At 49.7% G+C, this 22,595-nt stretch overlaps 1 protein-coding gene across 2 annotated transcripts in view; it reads right to left on the reverse strand.

Moving 5' to 3' along the window:
• Nucleotides 1-22,595, reverse strand: part of DHRSX (dehydrogenase/reductase X-linked) — a 157,313-nt gene that overhangs the window by 36,268 nt on the left and 98,450 nt on the right. For both annotated transcript variants that reach the window (XR_012504727.1, XM_074359345.1), the window contains exons 4-6: nt 21,769-21,870; nt 10,178-10,385; nt 3,921-4,128 (exon numbers count right to left, since the gene is read on the reverse strand). Coding sequence is in view for 1 of the 2 variants with exons in the window: in XM_074359345.1 (XP_074215446.1) it covers nt 3,921-4,128; nt 10,178-10,385; nt 21,769-21,870 (518 nt within the window). In the remaining variant the exon portion in view is untranslated. The remainder of the gene's footprint in view (nt 1-3,920; nt 4,129-10,177; nt 10,386-21,768; nt 21,871-22,595) is intronic.

Raw genomic sequence — 22,595 nt, forward strand, 5'->3', positions numbered from 1 at the left:
TGTATGACTATACCACAGTTTACCCAGTCATCTGTCGATGGACATTTAGGCTGTTTCCATGTCTTGGCCATTGTAAATAGTGCTGCTATGAACATTGGGGAGCAGGTGTCTTTCTAAATTAGGGTTCCTGCTGGATATATGCCCTGTAGTGGGATTGCTGGCTCATATGGCAAGCCCATTTTTAGTCTTTTGAGGAATCTCCATACTGTTTTCCACAGTGTCTGCACCAAACTGCATTGCCACCAACAGTGAAATTTCCAACGCTTTAAATCTCTGCTTGGTTCCCCTGGCAACCAGTCCCCCATCCTGAGGTGAGGGCCAGAGGTCACCTCATTCACATAACAAGAGACACCTTTCTGGCTCTCATCACTCAGTAAATTCTAAGGGTTTCAGGAGCTCTGTGCCCAAAACGGGGACAAAGACCAAATACGTATATTTCTCTTTAGAAACCACCATATCACAAGCGTCCAGAAAGACGTGTGCAAAACAAGAGAGGACTTACATTCAGTCAGGAAACAGCCCCGTCTGAAACCTCCATGCTCCCTCCATGATGTTAAAATGCCCCCCTCCCAGGGATAGATTAGGAGTTCAGGATTTGCAGACACTAACTACTATATATAAAGTAAATAAACAAGGTCCCACCGTACAGCACAGGGAACTGCATTCAATATCTTGTAACGAGCTGTAATGGGAAAGAATCTGAGAATACATACATACATACATACACATGTATGTATATGTGTAACTGAATTGCTTGGCTGTTCGCCTGACACTAACATTGTAAATCAACCACACTTCAATAAAGAATAAGAATTATTAAAAAAAAAATGCCTTTCCCAAATTCATTTCCGTTAGGGTGATGACACCAGGTCTGAGGGGAGGCCAACAACTGAAATGTACGAAAAAAAAAACAAAACAAGCAAACACGTCCTTAGAAAGAGACACCCGGGTCGTCAATCCTGTCTTGCTAAAAGGCGATCCGGAAAAACACTTGGGTTTGGGGTCAGGAGGGGCAAGACAGGAGAGGGGTGGGGAGGGCACCACTGGAGAGGAGAGGGAATTCGGAACAAACGGCGACCATGCAGGGGGTCCGTCCGCGATCAGCGAAGGATGGACCGGTGGACGCGCGGGTGCGGGTTTGCACACGGGTACCGGCGGGAACCCCTACCTCATGCCCTGCAGACACCCTCCAGGCTGCGTAAGGAGCTCACTGCGACGAGGATAAAATAAAACTTCTTTCATGGCAAGACTAGAACCATCTACACATAACAGTTTTCTCTGCCCTTCTGCCTCATCTCCCCACACTGCGCACTCTGCGTGTGCGTTAGGCAAGGACCAAACCTCCCCCCTACCTTGGCAAAAACACCTGCTCAGCCCTCAAGAGCGACCTTCTCCCAGCATCAACAAGACAGCTCCATAAAAAAAAAGTTCCTTCAGGATGTTGTAAGGGGTCACGTGACCCACCAGGACACCGCTTAGACCTGGATTCTGTACACAACACGTCATTTGATGAACTCTATCTCGAAAACCTTCTATCACTGTGCCTTGATTTCGCATGGGCGGGACAGTTTTCAGACGATTATAAGCCTCAAATTTTGTTCAAAATAAAATTTTCCATTTCTCTCTTAGATGGACCGATTAATTTTTCGTCAACACAACTGAAATTACCGGAGCTGGAATTTCTCAGCAAGAGGCCAACCCAGAAACCATGCAAGGTAGCCAGCAAACCAGAAGGACCCCCTGAAAGAATGAATGACAACAAAAAAAGGCCTAACCCCTCGATTCATTGTGACGTAAAGGACTTTCTCGAAGACCAGAAGGCACAAGAATTATGGGGGTAAAAACGTGGAATATGAAACACTCGGTTACGTTCCTGATGTGCAGGAAGATTTTTTTTTTTTCTGAATCAGCACCCAACCCCCAATAAAACACACACGGAACACCGTCCCCAGAGGACAGGAGCAAATAATTCACACGAGATGTCACATTCATAAAGGTGACCTGAACTTTAAATGGAACCACAGAGGGGAACCTGGGGATTCAGGAGATGTGGGTTTGGAGGTCCTGGTGAGGAATATGTAATTGTAGACAGTGTCACCAGATGCTGGGGACCAGTGGCATCCGTTAATTTGGCTTTGTCAGCATCTGGGTTCCGGGATGGCCCCAAATTCTGGACGGAGGAGACGCAGAGGAGGAGAACTCATGGAATCACTATGATTTACGGCCCCCGCCCTCCCCTCCAGGGCTCCGACAATCACATTCTCATCTCTGTGACCCCGCGGGGAGGACGAAATGAACACTGCCCACCCGCCAGGGCTGTGGGAGCCCGAGCGTTTGCTGCTGAATCAGCACCGCCCACAGAACGAAGATGTGCAGAGGGAAGAAAAAGTAATTCTAACAATCAGCAAGATGACTGCCCACGGGGAGGGTGTAGCTCAGTGGTGGAGTGCGTGCTTAGCATGTACAAGGTCCTGGGTTCAATCCCCAGTGCCTCCATTAAAAAAAAAAAAAAGATGACTGTGCAGGAAACACACAACATGACTGCTGATGGAAAAAAAAAAAACAACAACGCAGATTTATGCAGGTTTAAATGGGACTGCGTTTGGTCCGGGAGCAAGATACTAGAGAAACACAAGCAGAAACGAGGTGGGGAAATCAGGGTACTGGATTTTCTGTGTGCATGGCCTCTAGAGAAACAAACCCCTTTTGAAGAATTTGATGCTAAAGAAATCATCCGAGAAAACAGCCATGTGGAATGAATCCAGGGGCCCTGTCCCACCCTGGCCGTGAAATTTCACCCCTGGGCCTCCAGGGGTGACACTGGTCTTTACAAGTCCCACTGGGTTAACCTGGCGATTAAACGTGTATAAAGGAATTCATTTTAGCCTGTGTCTCATATGAAGGGTGATGGTTGGGAAGTTAATTTTTTCTTTAATGATTACTGTATTTATCAGGGTAAAACGGATAATGGACTAAATGTACCAAAAAGGAAGCTGGATAAAGAAACAAACACCCCAGGGACAATATAGAGGAGGGAGGGGAGAAAGAGGGACAAACTTACGCACAAAAGGAACTACAAGGACCTACTGTGCAGCACAAGGAACATAGTCAGTATTTTACACTAACTATAAATGGACTATAACCTTAAAAAAAAAGAAACAGACACCCTTGCATACTAGATCCTGACAGATCACTCGGACAAATGCAAACAGGGAAGGATGAAACATGAGGTGGGATTCAAAGTGCCTTGGATTTCCTCGTTTGTACCCTCTACGTCATTTAAGCCACGTTCGTGGGGGCAGGCACAACTCACTAACCCTTTTGTGTGTCCCTGGCTCCTACTTGTTGGGTCCTGTGCCATGTGTCACCGGCTCAGGGTGGTCCCCCGGACAGTGAGAGTGCTGTGTATTTCAGCCACGCCTCTGCCGTCACCTGGGTGCCCCATGGGGAGGCCACTTCAGAGGTTCACTCTGTGAGAAACTGAGGGACCAGGCAGTGCCTTTTGAGGGCACGGAAACCAAGGGCACCAGAGACACCGGAAGGAGACCCCACACACCACCTCGTCTTTGAAGAAATTACCCTCCGAGAAACCAATCAGACCTGATTCAGAAACACCTGCAATCTGAGGGTCTTTGGGAGCAGCAAAAAAGCCCACCGCCCTCCTCTGCCCCAGGTCACTTTTCTACTTCATAAAAAAAAATACTGTCAGCCATGGGCCTGCACGGGAATGGCCCGTCTCTGTTCCCTGTCTCAGGGATGGGGCCACAGGCTCTGAGACCACGAGGGCAGTCACCCTTCTGAGGACTCAGAGGACAAGCCTAACCAGCCCACCCCGCTAAGTGGTGGCTGCACCCGATTCCCCACCAGTGGCCCTGAGGTGGCCGTCCCCGCCCCCTCGTATCATGCCCTCGGAGTCTTACCTTGGAAAACCACCAGCCGAATATCTTCTTCATGAGCCCCGTGCCCCAGAAGACGTGTCTGTAGAGGTCGGTGTTGACCACGCCGGGGTCGGCCACGTTGGCGGTCACGTGGCTGCCGGCGCCGGCCAGCAGCGCCTGCAGGCGGTAGGTGAACAGCACCAGGGCCAGCTTGCTCTGGGCGTAGGCGCCGTGCGCCGAGTAGCCGCTCCTGCGGGGTTGGGGGGGGGAGCAGGTGTGAGGGGAGGTCTCCAACCGCGGGCTGCCGAGGACGTCACCGAGGGACGCCCCCAGGTCTCAGTGCAGGGACGTGGACGGTGTGCACCGCCGGGAACTGGCTGCTCTGTTTCTTCATCTTTGGAACGTTCTACACTTGGGAGATGCACTGACGCCTGTCCTGCTCTGATGCAGAATCACCAGCTCCTCCCTGTTGACACCTGTTTCTCACACTTTAGGTTATTTCCTGGGGCTGGCGGGGGTGCACAGAGGGAAAACCAGGATGCCTGCAGGACAAAACCCATCACTGCTCCTCCATTAGGGATGGCTCGCCTTCTTCGTGCCCCAACAGCTCCTTTTCCTTAATTTTCTTTGATAGGAATACAGCCCCCACCCATAGACAAGGTTATGTTTACTTTCAACCTCAGTGGTGTCTCCTGAGTTAGAAGAAAAGCCATCCCTGCAATTCACCCTTGTAGGAGTTTAACACGAGGATTAAAAGTAATAATAATAAATTAAAATAAAACAAAAATCAGAATCATTATATTAGATGCAGAAAAAGCACTCGCTGGGATTCAACACCACTTTTGTTTTTGTTTTTGTTTTTTGTTTTTAATTTTCTTCTTTATTTATTTTTAATTTCTATTTTTTAATTAAAAAAATTTGGGGGGGTAATTAAGTTTACTAACTTACTTATTTTTTTAGAGGAGGTACTGGGGATTGAACCCCGGACCTTGTGCACACTAAGCATGTGCTCTACCACTTGAGCTGTACCCTCCCCCTTTCAACACCACTTTTGGATAAAACCTCTTACCAAATATGAACGAATAACTGAAAAAAGTAAACTCAACTTTGAATGATTCAGAAAAGCAAAATGTTGTAGCCACTATGGAAAACAGAAGGGAGGCTCCTTAAAAAAACTAAAAATAAGACTTACCATCTGATCCAGAAATCCCACTCCTGGGCATATATTTGGAGGGAACTCTAATTTGAAAAGACACCTGCACCCCATGTTCATGGCAGCACTACTTACAATAGCCAAGACATGGAAGCAACCTAAATGTCCATCCACAGACAACTGGGTAAAGAAGTTATGGTGTCTACACATAATGGAATACTACTCAGCCATGAAAAAGAACGAAATAATGTCATTTGCAGCAACATGGATAGACCTGGAGATTGTCATTCAAAGTGAAGTAAATCAGACAGAGAAGGACAAATACCATATGATATCACTTATATGTGGAATCTTAAAAAAATGGCACAAATGAACTAATTTATGAAACAGAAACAGACTCACAGATGGAGAAAATTTATGGTTACCAAAGTGGCAGGGAGGGATAAATTAGGAGTTTGGCATTAGCTGGTACAAACCACTATATATCAGATAGATAAACAACATGGTCCTACTGTACAACACAGGGAACTCTATTCAATAGCTTATAATAACCTATAATGAAAAAGAATCCAAAAAAGGACATATATACGTATAACTGAACCACTTTGCTGTACACCAGAAACTAACACAACATTGTAAATCGGCTCTACTTCAATTAAAAAAAAAATGTTTTAAGTGAAATGAGAAAACGTTACCAAGGAAAGCACATAAAAGGAAAAAAATGATAAAAGCAAAAGGGAAATACTTAAAAACACAGAAAAACAGTGCAAGTAGAAATGACATCATTGGGAAATCAGCCTCTTAGTTGCCCGGTGAGACTTTCTGAGAAACCTCACAGCATTCTTCTAAACAGCACGCGTCGGCGCCTGCAGTCTGTCCACGTGACAAGCATGCCCACCCCTCCGGGACGTGGTCCCACCTCCTGCCCCTTTCTGGGCAGCATCTTTCTTCCTCATCCGCTCGTCCCCACATCCCCAGAATCAGCCCACTTGTCAAAAGTGGCCACATGCAACCTCTGAGGCTTGGCCTGGGGTCCATGCAATTTAAGCTGGAAAACAAACCCCAGGTCCTTTGTCTCAGAGATGAGTCGGAGCAGGTCATCCAAGGGTGACAGAAGACGAGCTGCTGAAGGAGTTCCAAACACAACTTCTTCTGGAGGGAGGAACTGTGACAAAAAAAATAGGGCAGTTCTGGGCACACATTCTCTCCCCTGAGCCAAGACGAGCCCCAATCCCCCAATTACCATCAAGACACTGGTTTTGGCAAATTCCTTCTGTCTCTTCGCTGCAGGAGAGGAGGAAACTGCAGGAAAGAGGGAGTGATTAAGTAGGAGGAGATGAAAGCTGAAATTTCGTCTTGGCGTTGGGCCAGTTCGACATCACATACACACATTCGACCCTGCACTTACAGGGTTGTTTGGGAGGAAACGGGGGTGATGAATTTAGAAAGAAGACAGTGAGACATACACGAGCAGAATTCTCAAGGGTAAATCAACGGCTTGTGTAATTACGGTTTTATACATCAGGCGGACAAGAGAGAACTGAAATTCTTTAAAAATAGTAAGTGAGGGAAAAAGCCAATACATGTCTCTGTGGGAGGGGAAAAAAAAGAATTCCAAGAGTACACGTAAGTTCAGAAGAGGTTCCCTGGTAGATTTAAGGATAAAGAAATACTCACAGTGGAAATGGGAAAAGAATGAAAGCCAACACACAAGAGGACGTGATTCCCCCACGAAGATTTGTAAATGAAACCTCAAGGAATGAGCAGAGACATCTGATGTTTAAAACAATGAAGAAACTCCTACAACGTTAACAGAAAAAAGGCAGGCGAAGGCAGACTCAACCCACAAACTAACACGGAGGTGAAAGAAATTCATGAGACGTCTACATGGCTTGAGTCGAAATGTGAGATTTTTAATAACCTGCTTTTGTAATAAATGGTGTCAAAAGGTAGAATCTGAAACCATGAAAATATGTTTGTTTTTTTAAAAAAAATAATTTATTGATAGAACTATTTAATAAATAATGTGAAACAAAAGTAGAGACAGTGCTGGGGTAGACTTTTTGTTGGGGAGGAAATACTTTTCTCCGATACTTTTGAGTTCCGTCACGAGGGCATGCAAATTAAACTGGCACCTGCCAAATTAACAAGAAAAAAAAAATACCGATTTTACTTCTAATTCTACACATGTGTGGGACTTCTTAGGAAAGAAGTGAAACTCCAAAAGAGTTGGGAAGTCTTGTTTCTTAAACAAGCATGAGTTTATGCTTTTATTCAGATAAGGAAATTCCAGAAAGCCACCTTTCTGCATATCTTGTGTCTCAGTAGCCTCCAGCTCAAAATAATCTTTATGTGGATGTGGCATATATTCGGATGGCATATTCAGACAACCGTCTCTCTCTCTCTGCCTTGCAGACAAGAGAATGAAAGGTGAAGAATGGTAGTTTGGACACCATATACGCATCTCTGTGTATGGAATCAAAGGCTCAACAATTCTTTAAAGGATTGTTGGTTGAAAACCTAAGAGAACATTACAGAGAGATGGGAAACCCTACTCTAAATTGCAGCGCCATGGCTTTCTGGCTGGGAAGAAGACCCTGGGTTTTTGGACGCCTTTGTTTCATATAAACAGTGTGTGCTGTTTACTAGAGTGACGATTTTACCTGGTCTAGGTCTGCCATTGATCTGAGAACCGGCCTAAGCCCACTGCAGTAGTTACACCGCTGCCCTGAGCTACTCGAGTCCAGGTGCTCAGTGGACGTGGTCAGCAAAGGCCCCCATTCTTAGCAAGATGCCAGGAACATAGCAGGCCCTCCCTTTCTGCTGAGCCAATGAGGTTTTCAAGTTATCATCAAGGAAAAAAATTACTATTGCCAAAGACAATATATGCACATCCACGTATTTGAACTTATAAAAATATATACATGTAAGGCTTACATTTTAATAAGGTAAAATGCAGGGAGAGAAAAAAATTTTTTTCCCTCTATACTTTTAGGTTCTGTCCTGGGGCCTGCAAATCAGACTGATAAAGGACAGTTTAACAAGGGAAAACAGTTTTAATTAGGTTTCATGTTCCAGAGGATAACAGAATTAGAGACTTGGCTGTGACTCAGATCTCAGTGATGACTGACTCTCCAACGCAAGTCAGGGTGAAATCATGTGTCTTAAAAGGTTAAAGATGGATCAACTGGGGAGAGACACACGGTGACTGTTAGGAGGCTGAACTGTCCACGCCCCACCCAAAAAAAAGATCTGTGGAAGTCCTAACCCTTAGGACCTCAGAATAGGACCTAACTGGGACATAGGGTCTTTTTTTAAATTTATTTTTTTTTGGGGGGGTGCTATTAGATTAACTTATTTGTTTATTATTGGAGGAGGTCCTGGTGGGGTATTAAACATGGTAAGCATGTGCGCTACCACTGAGCTATAACCTCCCGCCACCTGCCTCAGGGACTTTAGAGAGGTAATGAAGTTAACATGAGCTTGGGTGGGTGGGCTGTAATTCAATATGACTGGTGTCCTTCTAAAAAGCGGGATTTGGGGCAAAGAGACAGGCACACAGAGGGGACCACGTGAAGTCCCAGAGAGAAGATGCCCGGGGCAGAGATGACCAGAAGGCGCTCACACAGAGATGACGGCACAGATGGGGAGATGCGTTACAAACCCAAGGAACCCCAAGGTCAGGCAAAAATACCAGAAGCTGGCAAGAAGCCTGGAAGAAACTCTCCTCTGAAACCTCCAGAACCTCCTTCCCCTAGAACCTCACCATCCTGTCCAACCAACCGACCTCGAGCTTGGACTTCCCACCTCCAGGACTGGGAGGGAATAAACTGGTGTTCTCAGCCACCCAGTCTGCAGGACTTTGTCACCACGGCCCCAGGGAACTTGTACAGGAAGCAACAGAAAAAAGGCGGACTTTCCCAATGCTGATGTGTTGCACCAAAGAAGAAGGAAGACAGAAAGCCAATGGGAACAAGGAGACATTCCTCCCCGGGAGGGAGTAAGCCTGTAAGAAGCACGTACCTTGGGAGGGATGATGAACCCAAGAGGAGGGTGTCCTTACCCTCCAGAAGGAGACAGCAGGGGGGACCCGGTGGAAGTCCACTCTGAGCCCTGGTCTCCAGGTGGACCTTGGTGCACGACGCCACTGGAAACACGTCACTTTTACCCAAAAGAAGCACCTTCGTTAGTGGCACAGGACGCAGCCACCCCTGCAGCCAGGAGGTCCTGCTCATTCTGCCACCAAGAGCCATCCCATCTTGTCCGAGGTCAGAGCTAGGACTGGGGAGAGTGTGGGACTCACCTGCCTGGTCTCGGTGAACAGCAAAGTGATTCAGTTATATGTCCATTTTTTTTTTCCAGATTACTTTCCCACCCCCTGGGTTCTGATAGAACAGGTCAGAAATGGCTGGGAGTGAGATCTGCCTGCGCAAACCCCAGGGCTCCTGCAGGACTCTGGGTGTGGCTCAGGCATCCCTGACGCCCATCCCAGCACAGCTCAGATTCCTCAGGACCTGGAAGACCCTCTTACAGCCCCGCACAGGGGACAGGAGACCCACAGACTGGGGCGGGGAGGGGGGCACTTAACACAATGGGAATTCACTTCCTCCCAGTTCTGGAGACCAGACATCTGCCATTAAGGTGATCTCCAGGTCCACCCATGTTGCTGCAAATGGCATGACTTCATTCTTTTTCATGGCTGAGTAGTATTCCATTGTATAAATATACCACTGCTTCTTTATTCAGTCATCTGTTGATGGACATCTAGGTTGCTTCCGTGTCTTGGCTATTGTAAATAGTGCTGGCAATGAAGTGTTATTTTAATGTACATGTTTGTTTTTTACACAAAATGCTATTGCACAATGAACAGAATACAGTCTAGCGTACACATGACTTTTACGTGCACTGGGAAACAGTGGTGTGATGGCCGCCTTTGCAGTGTTCTGGGACGGAGCCTGCGGTGTCTGGAAGGTCTGTGTGCATTGGTCGTTCCAGTTCCTATTACAGGACAGGTTTATGTGAGACAGTCAGGGCCTGTGCACTGGCGTCACCGGGCAGGGGGACTTTGCTCAGTGCGCCGCTGTCATGGGCAAGCCCCAACCTCCCTGGAAGCCCACGGGGCCGCCGGCATCGCTTGCTCACTTACCTGCTCTGGAGGTCGTCCAGGTTCAGCTCCCCAACATAGTGCGTGGCCGAGGACACAGTCACCACCCTGGCGCTGCGGCCAGGAGAACCGGATGCTTTCAGGGTGTCCAGGAGGAGGTTGGTGAGCAGGAAGTGGCCCAGGTAGTTCACCCCAAAGTGCTCCTCAAAGCCGTCCTCAGTGCTCCGCTCAGGGACCATCATCACGCCGGCTGGGGAGACGGGGAGTTTCAGGGAGAGGAACATGGGGCGACATGAGATGGAACAGCCGCCTCCCGCAGAGGGACGAGGAAGCAGCCTGGGAGCCCAGACGGGGGGGGGGGGGTCTGGTCCTCACTGCCTCTCAGCCTCCTGCCCTGCATGCTGCGGGGGCGAAGCCAACAGACCAGTAAGACCTCTCCTGCTCTCAAAGTCTGCCCTTCGGTGGCCCGAGCTTGCAAATAATCACAAAACAGCAGCACCCACCACAAGATCAGACTGTCCTGCCTGGAGGTTCCTTAAAAAGCTAAGAACAGACTTACCATATGACCCAGCAATCCCACTCCTGGGCATACACATACCTGGAGAAAACTCTAATTCGAAAAGACACCTGCACCCCAGTGTTCACAGCAGCGCTATTTACAACAGCCAAGACGTGGAAACAGCCTAAATGTCCATCGACAGGTGACTGGATAAAGAAGATGTGGCGTATACGTGTGTGAGTCTGTGTGTATTTGTATGCCTACCGTAGACGTGTTTGTACGTGTGCACACGTATGATATGCACGTGTGCGTGTATTTACATGTATGCAATTGCATACATGCACACACACACTTATACACGTTTCTGCATCTGCGTGTTTACTTGTGTGTGCATCTCCCTGCACGTATGTATTTATAAATGCCTATCAATTTACACACGTGTTTTCTTAGGCATTTGTGGTACATGTGTGTCTATGGATTTGCATATGCAGGAGCATGCCTGTGTATCTGCAGAAGTGCCTGCATTTGCAAATAATGCATGCATATGCATGTATGTATGTGTACACATTTGTATATGAGCAGCAGTATTTGCATATGTATTTGTAAGTGTACAAGGTAAGGTTAAATGTACTTGCATATCTGTGAATATGCATATATATAAGTGTATGTATTTGCATATGAGCATAGGCATTTGCATATGTATTTGTAAGTGTGTGAGGTGAAATGTATTTGCATGTTCATGCATATGCATGTACATAAGTATACATATTTGTATATGAGCAGAGGTATTTGCATATGTATTTGTAAGTGGGGTATGGTAAAGGAATTTGCATATTCATGCATATGCATGTGTGTACATACTGTAACTGTGAGCAGCGGTATTTGCATATGCGTAAGTGTTCAGTTAACCACCCATTTGCATATGTTTACGGATAATGCATCTATACATGTATTTCCATTTGTATACTCATTTCCATAGGCTCTTGTATTTGCATATATATTTGCATTTGCAAATTGTTTGGCATGTGAATGATTTTCTGCACATGTGCATATATATTCGTGTATGCATATGTGCATACCTGTCTCTATGCATCTGCAGGTGTGTACACATTTATGTGTGTGTTATATGTAGATATACGGATGTACAGATAAGCACACATATGAGTCTTTGCATGTGTGTGAGTCTGGATTTCTACATGTAACCCTCTGCACGTGCACTTGTGTGTGCATAAGTGTACGTGTGGACACTTCTCCCGGCTGGACTGTGAGCTCTCTCCCTGGACACGCAGGCCACTGTGCACGCCCCACCACACCCAGCTCCCCGGCAGGACCCACCTTGGGTTTCACGACCCCACATCCCTGGTCCCAGTGCTGCTTTCCCACTGTTGAAGTTCTTGAGGCAAAAAAAAAAAGAAAAAAGAAACAAAACCCATGTGATTCAGGCTGTGGCTTTAACAGTGGCGGCAACACGCTCTGGGTGCAGCAACGGGGTAGATAAACACTTAAAAATAAATCTGGACAACAGCTGATGGGTGCTTTCACGGACTGTGATGGAAGACGGGGCTCCAGACGTATAAACGAGAGGACAGGTCAATTCAGGTGTGGGCTTCAGACCCGCACCCGCTTTCTGGCCGGGCCGAGTGCGTCTGACCGCCTCCCTCCACACCCAGGTGTCTCAGACACCTTCCCTGATACGGGAACGCCATCCCCTGAGCTCACTGCTGTAAAACACCACGAGTGGGGACCCGCCCGGGGGAACCCACAGACAGGGGCCAGCCAGCTACACGTCTCTCCTGCGTTCCACGGAACGTGTGTTTAAACATTCCTGCAGCCAGGAACACCAGACGCACAAAGTGCTCCCTGACAGCGTGCTGGGTGCTCCTGAGGAGTCATCCAAAAGCCATGCGGGGATCAGCTGTCACGCGGACATAAAGTTTGGCGTTTATGGCAAATGCAAATGCCTCTCTCGTCACGTCATTTCCCTGACTGAGTGGGATGAGGCCACACACATACACTCAGTCCCCTAACGTGCTGTAAATTCCTAGTCAGGGAGCCCTCAGCCCGCACAGACTAGTACGTAAGGACACATGGCTTATGTGAGGCCGGCCGAAAGGGAGGGGGACCTCCAGGCGGCTGCAGACCAAGCCCGCACACTGGACACTCGTGCTTCCAGGAGAGGGAGTCTCCATCGCATTCCCGTGAGATTTGCTCTCGTGAGTAGAAGGCAGTGGCGGTGACAATATCCTACAAATGCCAAGGGCCTGCTCAGACAAGACCATGCAGCTCCTGGTGTCCAGAATTCTGTCTCTGGGCAGACCCCATGCTGCTTGAGAAGACTGGCAGCGCTAAGACTGCTATTTGGGACAGACCACATGTAGGCGATCTGGTCGACCGTCCTAGCTGAGCCCATCCAGCGGGCACTACTACCATGTTCCCAGCATAGCAGGACGCCATCCTGGACATACATCCCCTGGTGGGCCCATCAGATCATGGAGGCCCCAGAGCTACGCCTGTCCCAACTGCAAGGAAAAGGAAATGGTGATTCCCACAGTGGCACTATTTACAACAGCTAAGACATGGAAGCAGCCTAAGTGTCCATCGGCAGATGACTGGATAAAGAAAACGTCGTGCATTTATACAGTGGAATACTACACAGCCATGAAAAAGAATGAAATAATGCCATTTGCAGCAACAGGGATGGACTTGGAGGGGGTTATTATGCTGTGAAATAAGTCAGAAAGAGAAAGACAAAGGCTGTGTGGTATCACTTACATGTGGAATCTAAAAAAATAGAACTAGTGAATATAACATAAGCAGACTCACAGGTGCAGAGAACAAGCTCATGGTGACCAGTGGGGAGGGCAGGGTAGAGGGCAGGATAGGGGGAGGAGAGTCAGAGGAATGAACTACCATGTATAAAATAAATAAGCTACAAGGATACATTGTACATGGACTGTAACCTTTAAAACCTGTGAGTCACCATAATGTGCACCTGTAATTTACATACTATTAGTGTACACCAACTATACTTCAATTTAAAAAAAAATACATTTTAACAAAAGGAAATGGTTCTTTCAATGCACTAGGATTGGGGGTAGTCAGTGAGACGGCTGTGGTCGCTGAATGATGAATTCCAGGCTCGAGAGCTCTGTCTAAGGGCACCAGCCAGCAGGTACCAGGCACACCCTTCTGAGCATCAAAACCCAGTGGAAAACAGCCCACGTCATGGAGTTGGGGGCATTGGAAGGGGACGTGGGGTCAACAGGGACTGGGAGGTGGGCGGAAGATACAGCTCAGGGGTAGCGCGTGTCCTTAGCAGGCATAACATCCTGGGTTCAATCCTCAGTACCTCCACTGAATAAATAAATAAACCTAATTACCTCCCTCCTCATCAAAAAATAAAATATTTAAAAAAATTTAAAGAATTTATTAAAAAAGAAAAAAAAACAGGGACTGCGGCTAGAACTTTGGGGATGTTAACTTGCAGAAAATTCCTGGGGCTTCAGAGAGGTTCCTTAAAGAAACTGTTACAGAAGAAAGCTGTCGATGGTGACCCCATCCTCAAGATGGCCTTTGACCCCTGGAAGGTTGACGCAGAGAAAAAAGCCAGGGGAGTGAGGTCAGCCCGACCTTGGAGCAGCTGCACCGATGCTGGACTCTACACTCCCACCCCGGGGCACCCCGGCCGGACCCCTCCATGTTCATTTTTTTTTGTCTGGGGCACCAGTGGTCACTTTAACAGTGACCCCTGCTGAGGGACAGTGATAGCCGCATCTCCTCGAGCAGGGACACTCTGTATTCACTCCATCCCCATATGAGGCACTTCCTGGTGACATGGAACCGGACGAGTTAACGTGGAGCAGCTGCAGGGCCCGGGGGACATGCCAGCACGGATCCTCATTGGACAGGAGCTCTGCTGACAGATGAGAGCGGAAACTCGCGGTCTCGGCCAAGGGTGAATTCAAGGTCACTCGGGAAATCATGCTGGGGCATCCGAGCAGACTCTGCGTAAACAGCGTCCTCGGGGAGAACATATTTCTGCAGCCGCGGGAAAAACGTCTCTGCCCTGAATACAGCTCGACCTCCCACCCCCACCCCCGAGCTCCAGCCCATCCACAGGGCTCACTGTGCGGAGCAGCGGCCTGGGGGCTGCGGCCTTGGGGAGGCTGGACCCAACACTCCGGGCTCCCTGCCCAGGACGAACCCATGGTCAAGTGAGATGCTGGGAATAATCAGGTTCATTTCTGCTTTTAAAGCAAAATGTCGTGGCGACCTCCTGGGGTATCATGTCCCACCCCGGCGATAATCCTTGCTGAACGTCTGGTGTGTGCTGAGGGAGAGAGGCTGGCGGTGAACCCACGCAGCCGTGTCTGTGGGTTTTAAACGGATAAACGGGTATTGCTGTCAGGTCAGTGCTCCACACAGTGGTTCTTGGTTAGTGAGTGTCTGAGATCTTAACCCCAACTCTGCCAACCAAGACGTGGGAGAAGGAGCAGTAAAAACAGCTGCTCATTCCCCAGGGCTCCCGTTTATAACAACCCGTTCCCCAGAGCAATGCCACTTACAAGAGTCAAGAGGTGGAAGCAAACAATGTCCACTAACAGATAAATGGATAAAGAACATACAATATTCCATTGTATACATATTCCACAATGGAATACTACTCAGCCATAAACAAAAATGAAGTCACGCCATTTGCAGCAACATGGATGGACCTGGAGATCGTCATTCTAAGTGAAGTAAGTCAGACAGAGAAAGACAAATATCACAGGGTATCACTTATATGTGGAATCTAAAAAAAAAAGAATTTATTTACAAAACAGAAACAGACTCACAGACATAGAAAACAAACTTACGGTTACCGGGGGGCAGTGGGGTGGGAAGGGATAAACTGGTAGTTTGAGATGTGCTCATATTAACTACTATATATAAAATGGATAAACAACAAATTCATACTATAAAGCACAGGGAACTATATTCCGTATCTTGTAGTAACTTATGGTGAAAAGGAACATGAAAAGGGATATATGCATGTTCCTGTATGACTGAAGTATTGTGCCGTACACCCGAAATTTACCCAACATTGTAAACTAACTATACTTCAATAAAAATATTTTTTTTTAAAAAAAAAGAGCAAAGACGTGTCCAAAATAATTCTTAGGTCAATGGAGAAAGTGTTGGGGGGAGCATCACGTCGATGGATCCAGGAGTCACAAGCGACCTCCGTTTTTCCAACATTGTCATCTCACTGTCACCATGGAGGGCAGACCCGCCTGGCCCGCCGCACGCTCCACGGCAGACGGGGACCATTTACTGAGTGTGATTCTGCAGCGAGCAACTATCCTCGGCCGGAAAGCCCACCCGCTTGGGGACCCGCCATATGCAAAAGCCAGCTCCACACTTTGAAAATGAGTTTCTGGGTCAAATGCTTCCGAAGCCTCTGGGGAAGTCAGAAAACCACTGTGCTTCTTGACTCACATTCCTGGAGGCCCATGATGGGTGTTTGGAGGAACAGAGGAGGCAGGGTGGGCACCCTTTCCTAGTCTGAGGACAGTCACGGACTCGGAGTCCGCCGCGCCCCCTCCCCCCGTGCCGACAGCGTCCGCACCACCAAAGGAGCATCCGACTGCCTTCTGTTCCAAGAGGCAGGAGCGCGGGGAAACCCAGAGGAGGCCGGTTCCGTCTGGGAGACAGCCAGCGAGGGAGAGGAACAGACGGCGCCGAGGCGAAGCGCCCCCCACCCCACGACACACACACTCACACACACACTCAGATCCAGCGCTCCCCCCAGGAAGGCGGGCACGCTGAGTCACCCGCTTCCCGGCGCGCACATCAGACGCCTCGCTTCATGCAGCGAACGCCAAGCGCAGAAATAAGAGGGCTGCTCAGGCGTCAGTCCACCAAGAGGCGGGCCCCAGTCACTCCTTCCCCCGCTGCCCCACCGTCCTCCGTCGCTGGAAACGCCACCGCCGGCCACTCCCGGGAAGAAACGCACTGAGGGGTGCCGGTCTGTTCGGACCGCCGAGCTGATTTATGGAATTGAATAAATGAATGAACGAATGAATGAATGAGTGGAGAATTGTGCCAAAAACTCAGTTTGCGTGTATCCGGCCAGGCGAGCATCTTCGCTACTTTTCAGGCTTAACACTGACGTACTTATTTGCGGGGAGGAAACATCATTTTTAGAGATTCTTCATCTTGGGCCGTGCATCCGCCAGAGTTATGGGAGGTCTCCTGCAAGGATGAGCCGTAAATCCTGAGCAGTGCTTACAAACCTACCCACGCTCAGGCAGCAGGATGGGGAGCCAGATAAATAAAATAAATTGCAATGTGACTGAATGGTAAATATTGACCAGCTCTGTGGGAGGGAGAGCCACAGATCTTTCTCGGGTCTCATAAATCATCAGGCTTCACGCAAGAGCTCCCTACTGCCAGAGAGAGGCAGTCTGGGTCTGTCCCTGTCACGCTGGCAAATGCAAAAAAGACTCCAGATCTGCAACGCTTCAGCTTTGCAAAATCTTGATCGCTCGCTTTTTAAAAAATGCAAAGCAGAAGCGGAGGCTTCCCTGGAAACGTTCCCTGCTTCCCCCGGGAGACGTGCTGCCCGGGCTGGGTTCAGAGGCGTTGGTGGGAGGAGGCGATACTGCAGAGGAGGGTTCCGGGAACATAGTTTTGGGAAATTCTGCAGACCCTCCAGGACACTAACAACATCACTAGAGTCCCTCTCTGAGAAGTCCCTGAATTGGGGAACCCGTGTGCACCTGCTGACTCGGGGGACCCTCAGGGTATTTGACTCGAGAACTGTCATTTGCACACAGCAAGGTTGAGACAAATGTGAAATTTCCTGACTTTCGAAACCAACTAAGTCTGTCCCGAGCCCCCAGCCCACTGGGCGGGTGATAAATCCATTCTCAGTCTTGACTGCACCCTCAGGGCTCCCCCCACCCCGGGAGGCATTCACCCCTGAAGACAGCCACCCATCCTGGGTACCACGGGATGGCCCCTTCCCGAGCCCCTTCCAACAGCTCCGTGGTTTTGCTGCACCTCAAGGGACACAGAGGCTGTGGCCGAAAGGGGACTCTTTCTTGTCCAAGGGTGCGTCCATCAGCCCGCCTGCCCGGGACTCCCGGACACGGTGTTGGGAGGAGCACAGGCTGGGAGATTCCACGCGTGGGTCTTCCCCGCATCGTGCACGACCGTGTGTCACAGGGCAGGTGGCCCTGTCTATGGTGGAGGGGGCGGGGTGGCTATTTCACGGATTTCCCAAATCTATGAATAGTTGATTAATGTTTGTCTCCTTGGCGATAGAATGACCGACATGAGGTCAAGGGCTCTTGCTAATCACTGTATTTTTCCTGCCTCTGAATTACCAAGCACACAAAGGTGGGCGTGATGGGCTGAATATGACCCCCCACCCAAAGACATCCACGGCCTGATCCCCGTGTGGTGGACAGAATAATGTCCCCAAAGGTGTCCAGGTCCTGACCCCCGTGTGGTGGACAGAATAATGTCCCCAAGGATGTCCACTTCCTGATCCTCATGTGGCAGACAGAATAATGTCCCCTAAGACGTCCACTTCCTGATCCCCGTGTGGTAGACAGAATAATGTCCCCAAGGATGTCCAGCTCCTGATCCCCGTGTGGTGGACAGAATAATGTACCCAAAGGTGTCCACTTCCTGATCCTCGTGTGGCAGACAGAATAATGTCCCCAAAGGTGTCCAGGTCCCGATCCCCGTGTGGTGGACAGAATAATGTCCCCAAGGATGTCCAGCTCCTGATCCTCGTGTGGCAGACAGAATAATGTCCCCAAAGATGTCCACGTGCTGATCCCTGTGTGGTGGACAGAATAATGTCCCCAAAGATGTCCACGTGCTGATCCGTGTGTGGCGGACAGAATAATGTCCCCAAAGATGTCCACTTCCTGACCCCCGTGTGGCAGACAGAATAATGTCCCCAAAGGTGTCCAGGTCCTGATCCCCGTGTGGTGGACAGAATAATGTCCCCAAGGACGTCCAGCTCCTGATCCCTGTGTGGTGGACAGAATGGTGTCCCCAAGGATGTCCACTTCCTGACCCCCGTGTGGTGGACATGATTTAATCTCTGGAACCCGTGAATCTGCCACCTGACGTAGCAAAGGGGACTTTGCAGATGTGATGAAATGAAGCATCTCGCCGCGGGGCGCTTACCCTGAGTGAGCGCAGCACAACGACACAGTCGTTATCAGAGAGGCAGGAGGGTCAGAGGCAGAGCAGAGAGACGGGATGGCGGCAGGACAGGTCGGAGGGACAGAGGGGTCTGATGACGCAGGAAGCTGCCCCGAGCTTCGGGATTCGCACAGCCGGGGAGCGGTTTCTCCCCAGGAGCCAGTGTCCCTCGGGGGGACTCAGAAACTCCACACCAGCCCCGCCGGCCGGAGGCGCGTCGGGGGCACTGAGAAGGGACAGGTGCTGAGCTCAGAGGAAGGGTCTGACGGACGGGCCGAGTCTGGGCTGAAGCTCAGCCCACATGTGGCTGAGAGTCTCTGCCCAGAGAATACGGAGGGCATGGAAGGACGGCCCAGCGCCAAGCGTCCCGAGGTCCAAACGCAACTGTGTCCCGGTTTCCAGAGAAACATAACCTTTCTGAGAGCAGGGCGTGCCTGGCTTAAGACTCTGCAGAGAAACGGAGCACGGGGCCACCGACGGATGACCGGAGCCGTCCCAGGACTCGGGGGGCGCCCCGACCCGCCCGCCAGTGGGGCCCAGCTTCACAGACGCACCTCCGGCCCGGGGCAGGGGACGCTCTCCCAGAGACCAGCGGCGACTTGGCAGCCATCATTCTTCTACTTCTTGGCAGGTGGGAAACCCTACAGAAAGGCTGCGGGAGGCGGCGGGAAAGGCCCCCAGCGGACGGCCAGCTGTGTGCGAGTCCACGTCTGTAAAACCTCAGGAACCCCGCGTGGGGCCAGGACACCGTCCGGGCAGCGCCCCGGCCCGACGGCGCTCGGGTGAAGGGCTCCCGGTCCCTAATGACGGAGTAGCGTCCAACTGATGAGGAACTCAGACGTGCGGCTGGACAGCTCTGCACGGCACCTCAGTCCATGTGTAAATCCATTCTTTTCCATTAAAGGTTATTACAAGAAATTGAATGGTTCCCTGTGCTGCACAGTAGGACCTTGCTGTTTATGAGTTTTATATACAGGAGTGTGTCCCTGCACGTCTTGAATTTATCCCTCCACCCCCGCCTCCCCCTTGGTAATGACAATTTGCAGTAAAGTTGACTTACAATATTGTTAGTTTCGGGTGTAAAGGAAACTGATTCAGGCACATGTATATATTCTTTTTCATTACAGGTTATTACAAGCTACTGAATAGAGTTCCCCGTGCTCTACGGTACGTCTTTGTTGTTTATTTTATGTACAGTAGTGTGTTATCAGCCAACCCCAAACTCCTAACGGATCCTAATTTATGAAGTGGAGGGCACAGGAAATCACACATTTCTGAAAGTAAGTTTCAGGCATAACCATCTGCGGGAAACTCGAAAAATATCAATCAAGCACCAGGGAGAGGAAAGAGAAATTAAAGTCTTCCCACAAGAGCCGCCGCTGTGAATCACACGCCGTGTTTCTCCCGGGCTAAGCAGAGGGGAACCGTGTTCGCGGGTAGCTCTCTCCAAGACACACACACACACATCAACACCGCACGTGCATACGTGTAACGCTGGACGCACACTCTATGCACAGTTCTATACCCATGTCTTTCCCTTCCGTGAGAATTCCCAATGGAACGAGTGGACTGAACAGAGGTATCTCTCGGACCACAACCCTGCCCGCCAACCGTATTCATACGATGGGGAAAAAGAGAACAGCAAGACAGAGAGAGAGGAGGAGAAATGACACACCCCAGGCGCTGGGAGCCAGAATCAGACGGACAAGCATCAGACTCAGGAGGAAGAGGGGTGCACCCTTCCTTCAGGTATGCCCACAACCTAACCCTCCCCGGCACCGTGACTACGGTACCTCCGATGGCAAGGGGGACTCTGGAGGAGGGCTTGATTAAGGATCCTCAGATGTGAAACTTCAGGGGGAGGGTGTAGCTCAGTGGTGCAGCGCATGCTTAGCATGCACGAGGTCCCAGGTTCAATCCCCAGGACCTCCTCTAAAAAATAAATACACCTAATTAACTCCTCCCCCTTCCAAAAAAAAAAAAATTCCTAGGTGCAAAAATTATCCTGGATTATCCACGTGGAGGCTCAGTGTAATCTCAAGGGTCCTATGGTAACATTTTCTCTGCCACCCGAGTTACGAATAATTTGACAAATGTCTGCTCTATTTGGTAAGAAGCGTAGTGGTTGTAGCTCATTGTTTGATTTACGTCTATCCGTCTGACTGCATCCATTTAACTATTTACCTCCACTATGGACTGGGTCTCCAAGTCTGAAGGCGATGTCTTAATTCCACCGATACAAATGTGTTTCGGCACATTTACGAGAGGTTTGGTTCTGTGTTTAACATCTGAACGTCTTTAAAAAAAAAATCTGAACGTGTTAATCCTTTCTTTGTAGGGTCGGGATGGACTTTTATGAAATAAGTAGACCACAGCAGAGGAAGAGACGGGTGGGGGACGGGGCACCAAGGTGACGAAGGAGACGTGTGTCCGATGCTCTGAAAAGCTCCGTGGGCTAAAGCAGGGCTGTGGGTGGTTCGTGCTGATCATGGGTTGAAGGCAAGGGAAGGGGACGCCACGCGGGCCTTTGAAGAGTGCTGGCTGCAGGGATGCAACGAAGACAGTTGGGTGTGAGGGTCTGGAGCCCAAACATCGACACTCACGGAAACACACAGAGGATTTAGTAAAATGACACTTGGGAAAACGCCCAGCCCTTCCCACGTTCCTGATACATCTTGGCCCAAGTGGATCTATCAAAGTATCACCGCCACACGGCCCATCATCACGTTTTTCCATCATTTCAAAGCAACGTCCGACAACTGAGCGCGCTCATAAAAGCCACGCGCACCATTGGAACGAAGCAGCGGCAACAAGTGGCAGATACGTCCACGGGTTTCCCTGGGGTCCTGCTTTCCCAAGGGACGGCGCTCGCGCGGCGGCCAGAGCTCACGCCCCGCCCTCGCTGGCCCCTGGGGTTCCCGACACTCACCATTATTGACCAGCACATGGAGGGGGATGTTCTTCATCTTGAACTTCTGGACGAACTGCCGGACAGACCTCATGGACGCCAGGTCGCAATACAAAAACTCCACTGGATAAAAGACAGAAACGCATGGTTATCTTCCAAAGTACGGCAGAAGCTAAGATGACTCCTGAGCAGGCAGGTTAACTTGCAGCCCTCCTGGGAAGTGGCCCCGGATTAGAAAAAGAGGAGGGTCCACTGCAGGGAACATGTGCTAAGAAGATTGCCCTCAGTGAGTTACGTCTTTAATTATTCCGTCTCTGAGTGTGGGTGGGACCGGTGACATGTCTCTAGTCAACAGGATGTAGCCAGCATGATGGGATGTCTTCCCGTGATGGGGTTTCCTTCTACAGAAAAGAAAATGGGGCGTCGTTCCTACGGCAATGGTTCATTACATAAGACTCCCTTCTGTGAGCAAACCAGACAGATTCTCCTGCCACCGCGTGGTGCAACGGCCATGGGGCAAGACCCCGAGGGCAGTTTCTGGGAACAGAGAACAGCCCCCAGGCAAGGGCAACGGGAGTGTCAGAACCTCAGATCTACAACCTCCAGGAACCGACTTCGCTGAACAACCGTGCAAGTCTGGAAGAGGATCCGGAGGTCCAGAGGGGAACCCAGAACACACAACCGTCCTGAGCAGAAGCCCGCTTTCTCGGTCATTCTGCAGCAGTGTGGTCCCTGCGCCGTCTAGGTGGCTCTCATAAAGGACCACCTTGGGTCTTTCCAGCCCCAGCTTTTGGGAACATGCTCATGGGGACGTCTGTGGCCCCAGGACCCTGGAACACAGGACCAGC

This window comes from Camelus bactrianus, chromosome X, assembly GCF_048773025.1.
Source record: "Camelus bactrianus isolate YW-2024 breed Bactrian camel chromosome X, ASM4877302v1, whole genome shotgun sequence".
Lineage (NCBI taxonomy): Eukaryota > Metazoa > Chordata > Mammalia > Artiodactyla > Camelidae > Camelus > Camelus bactrianus.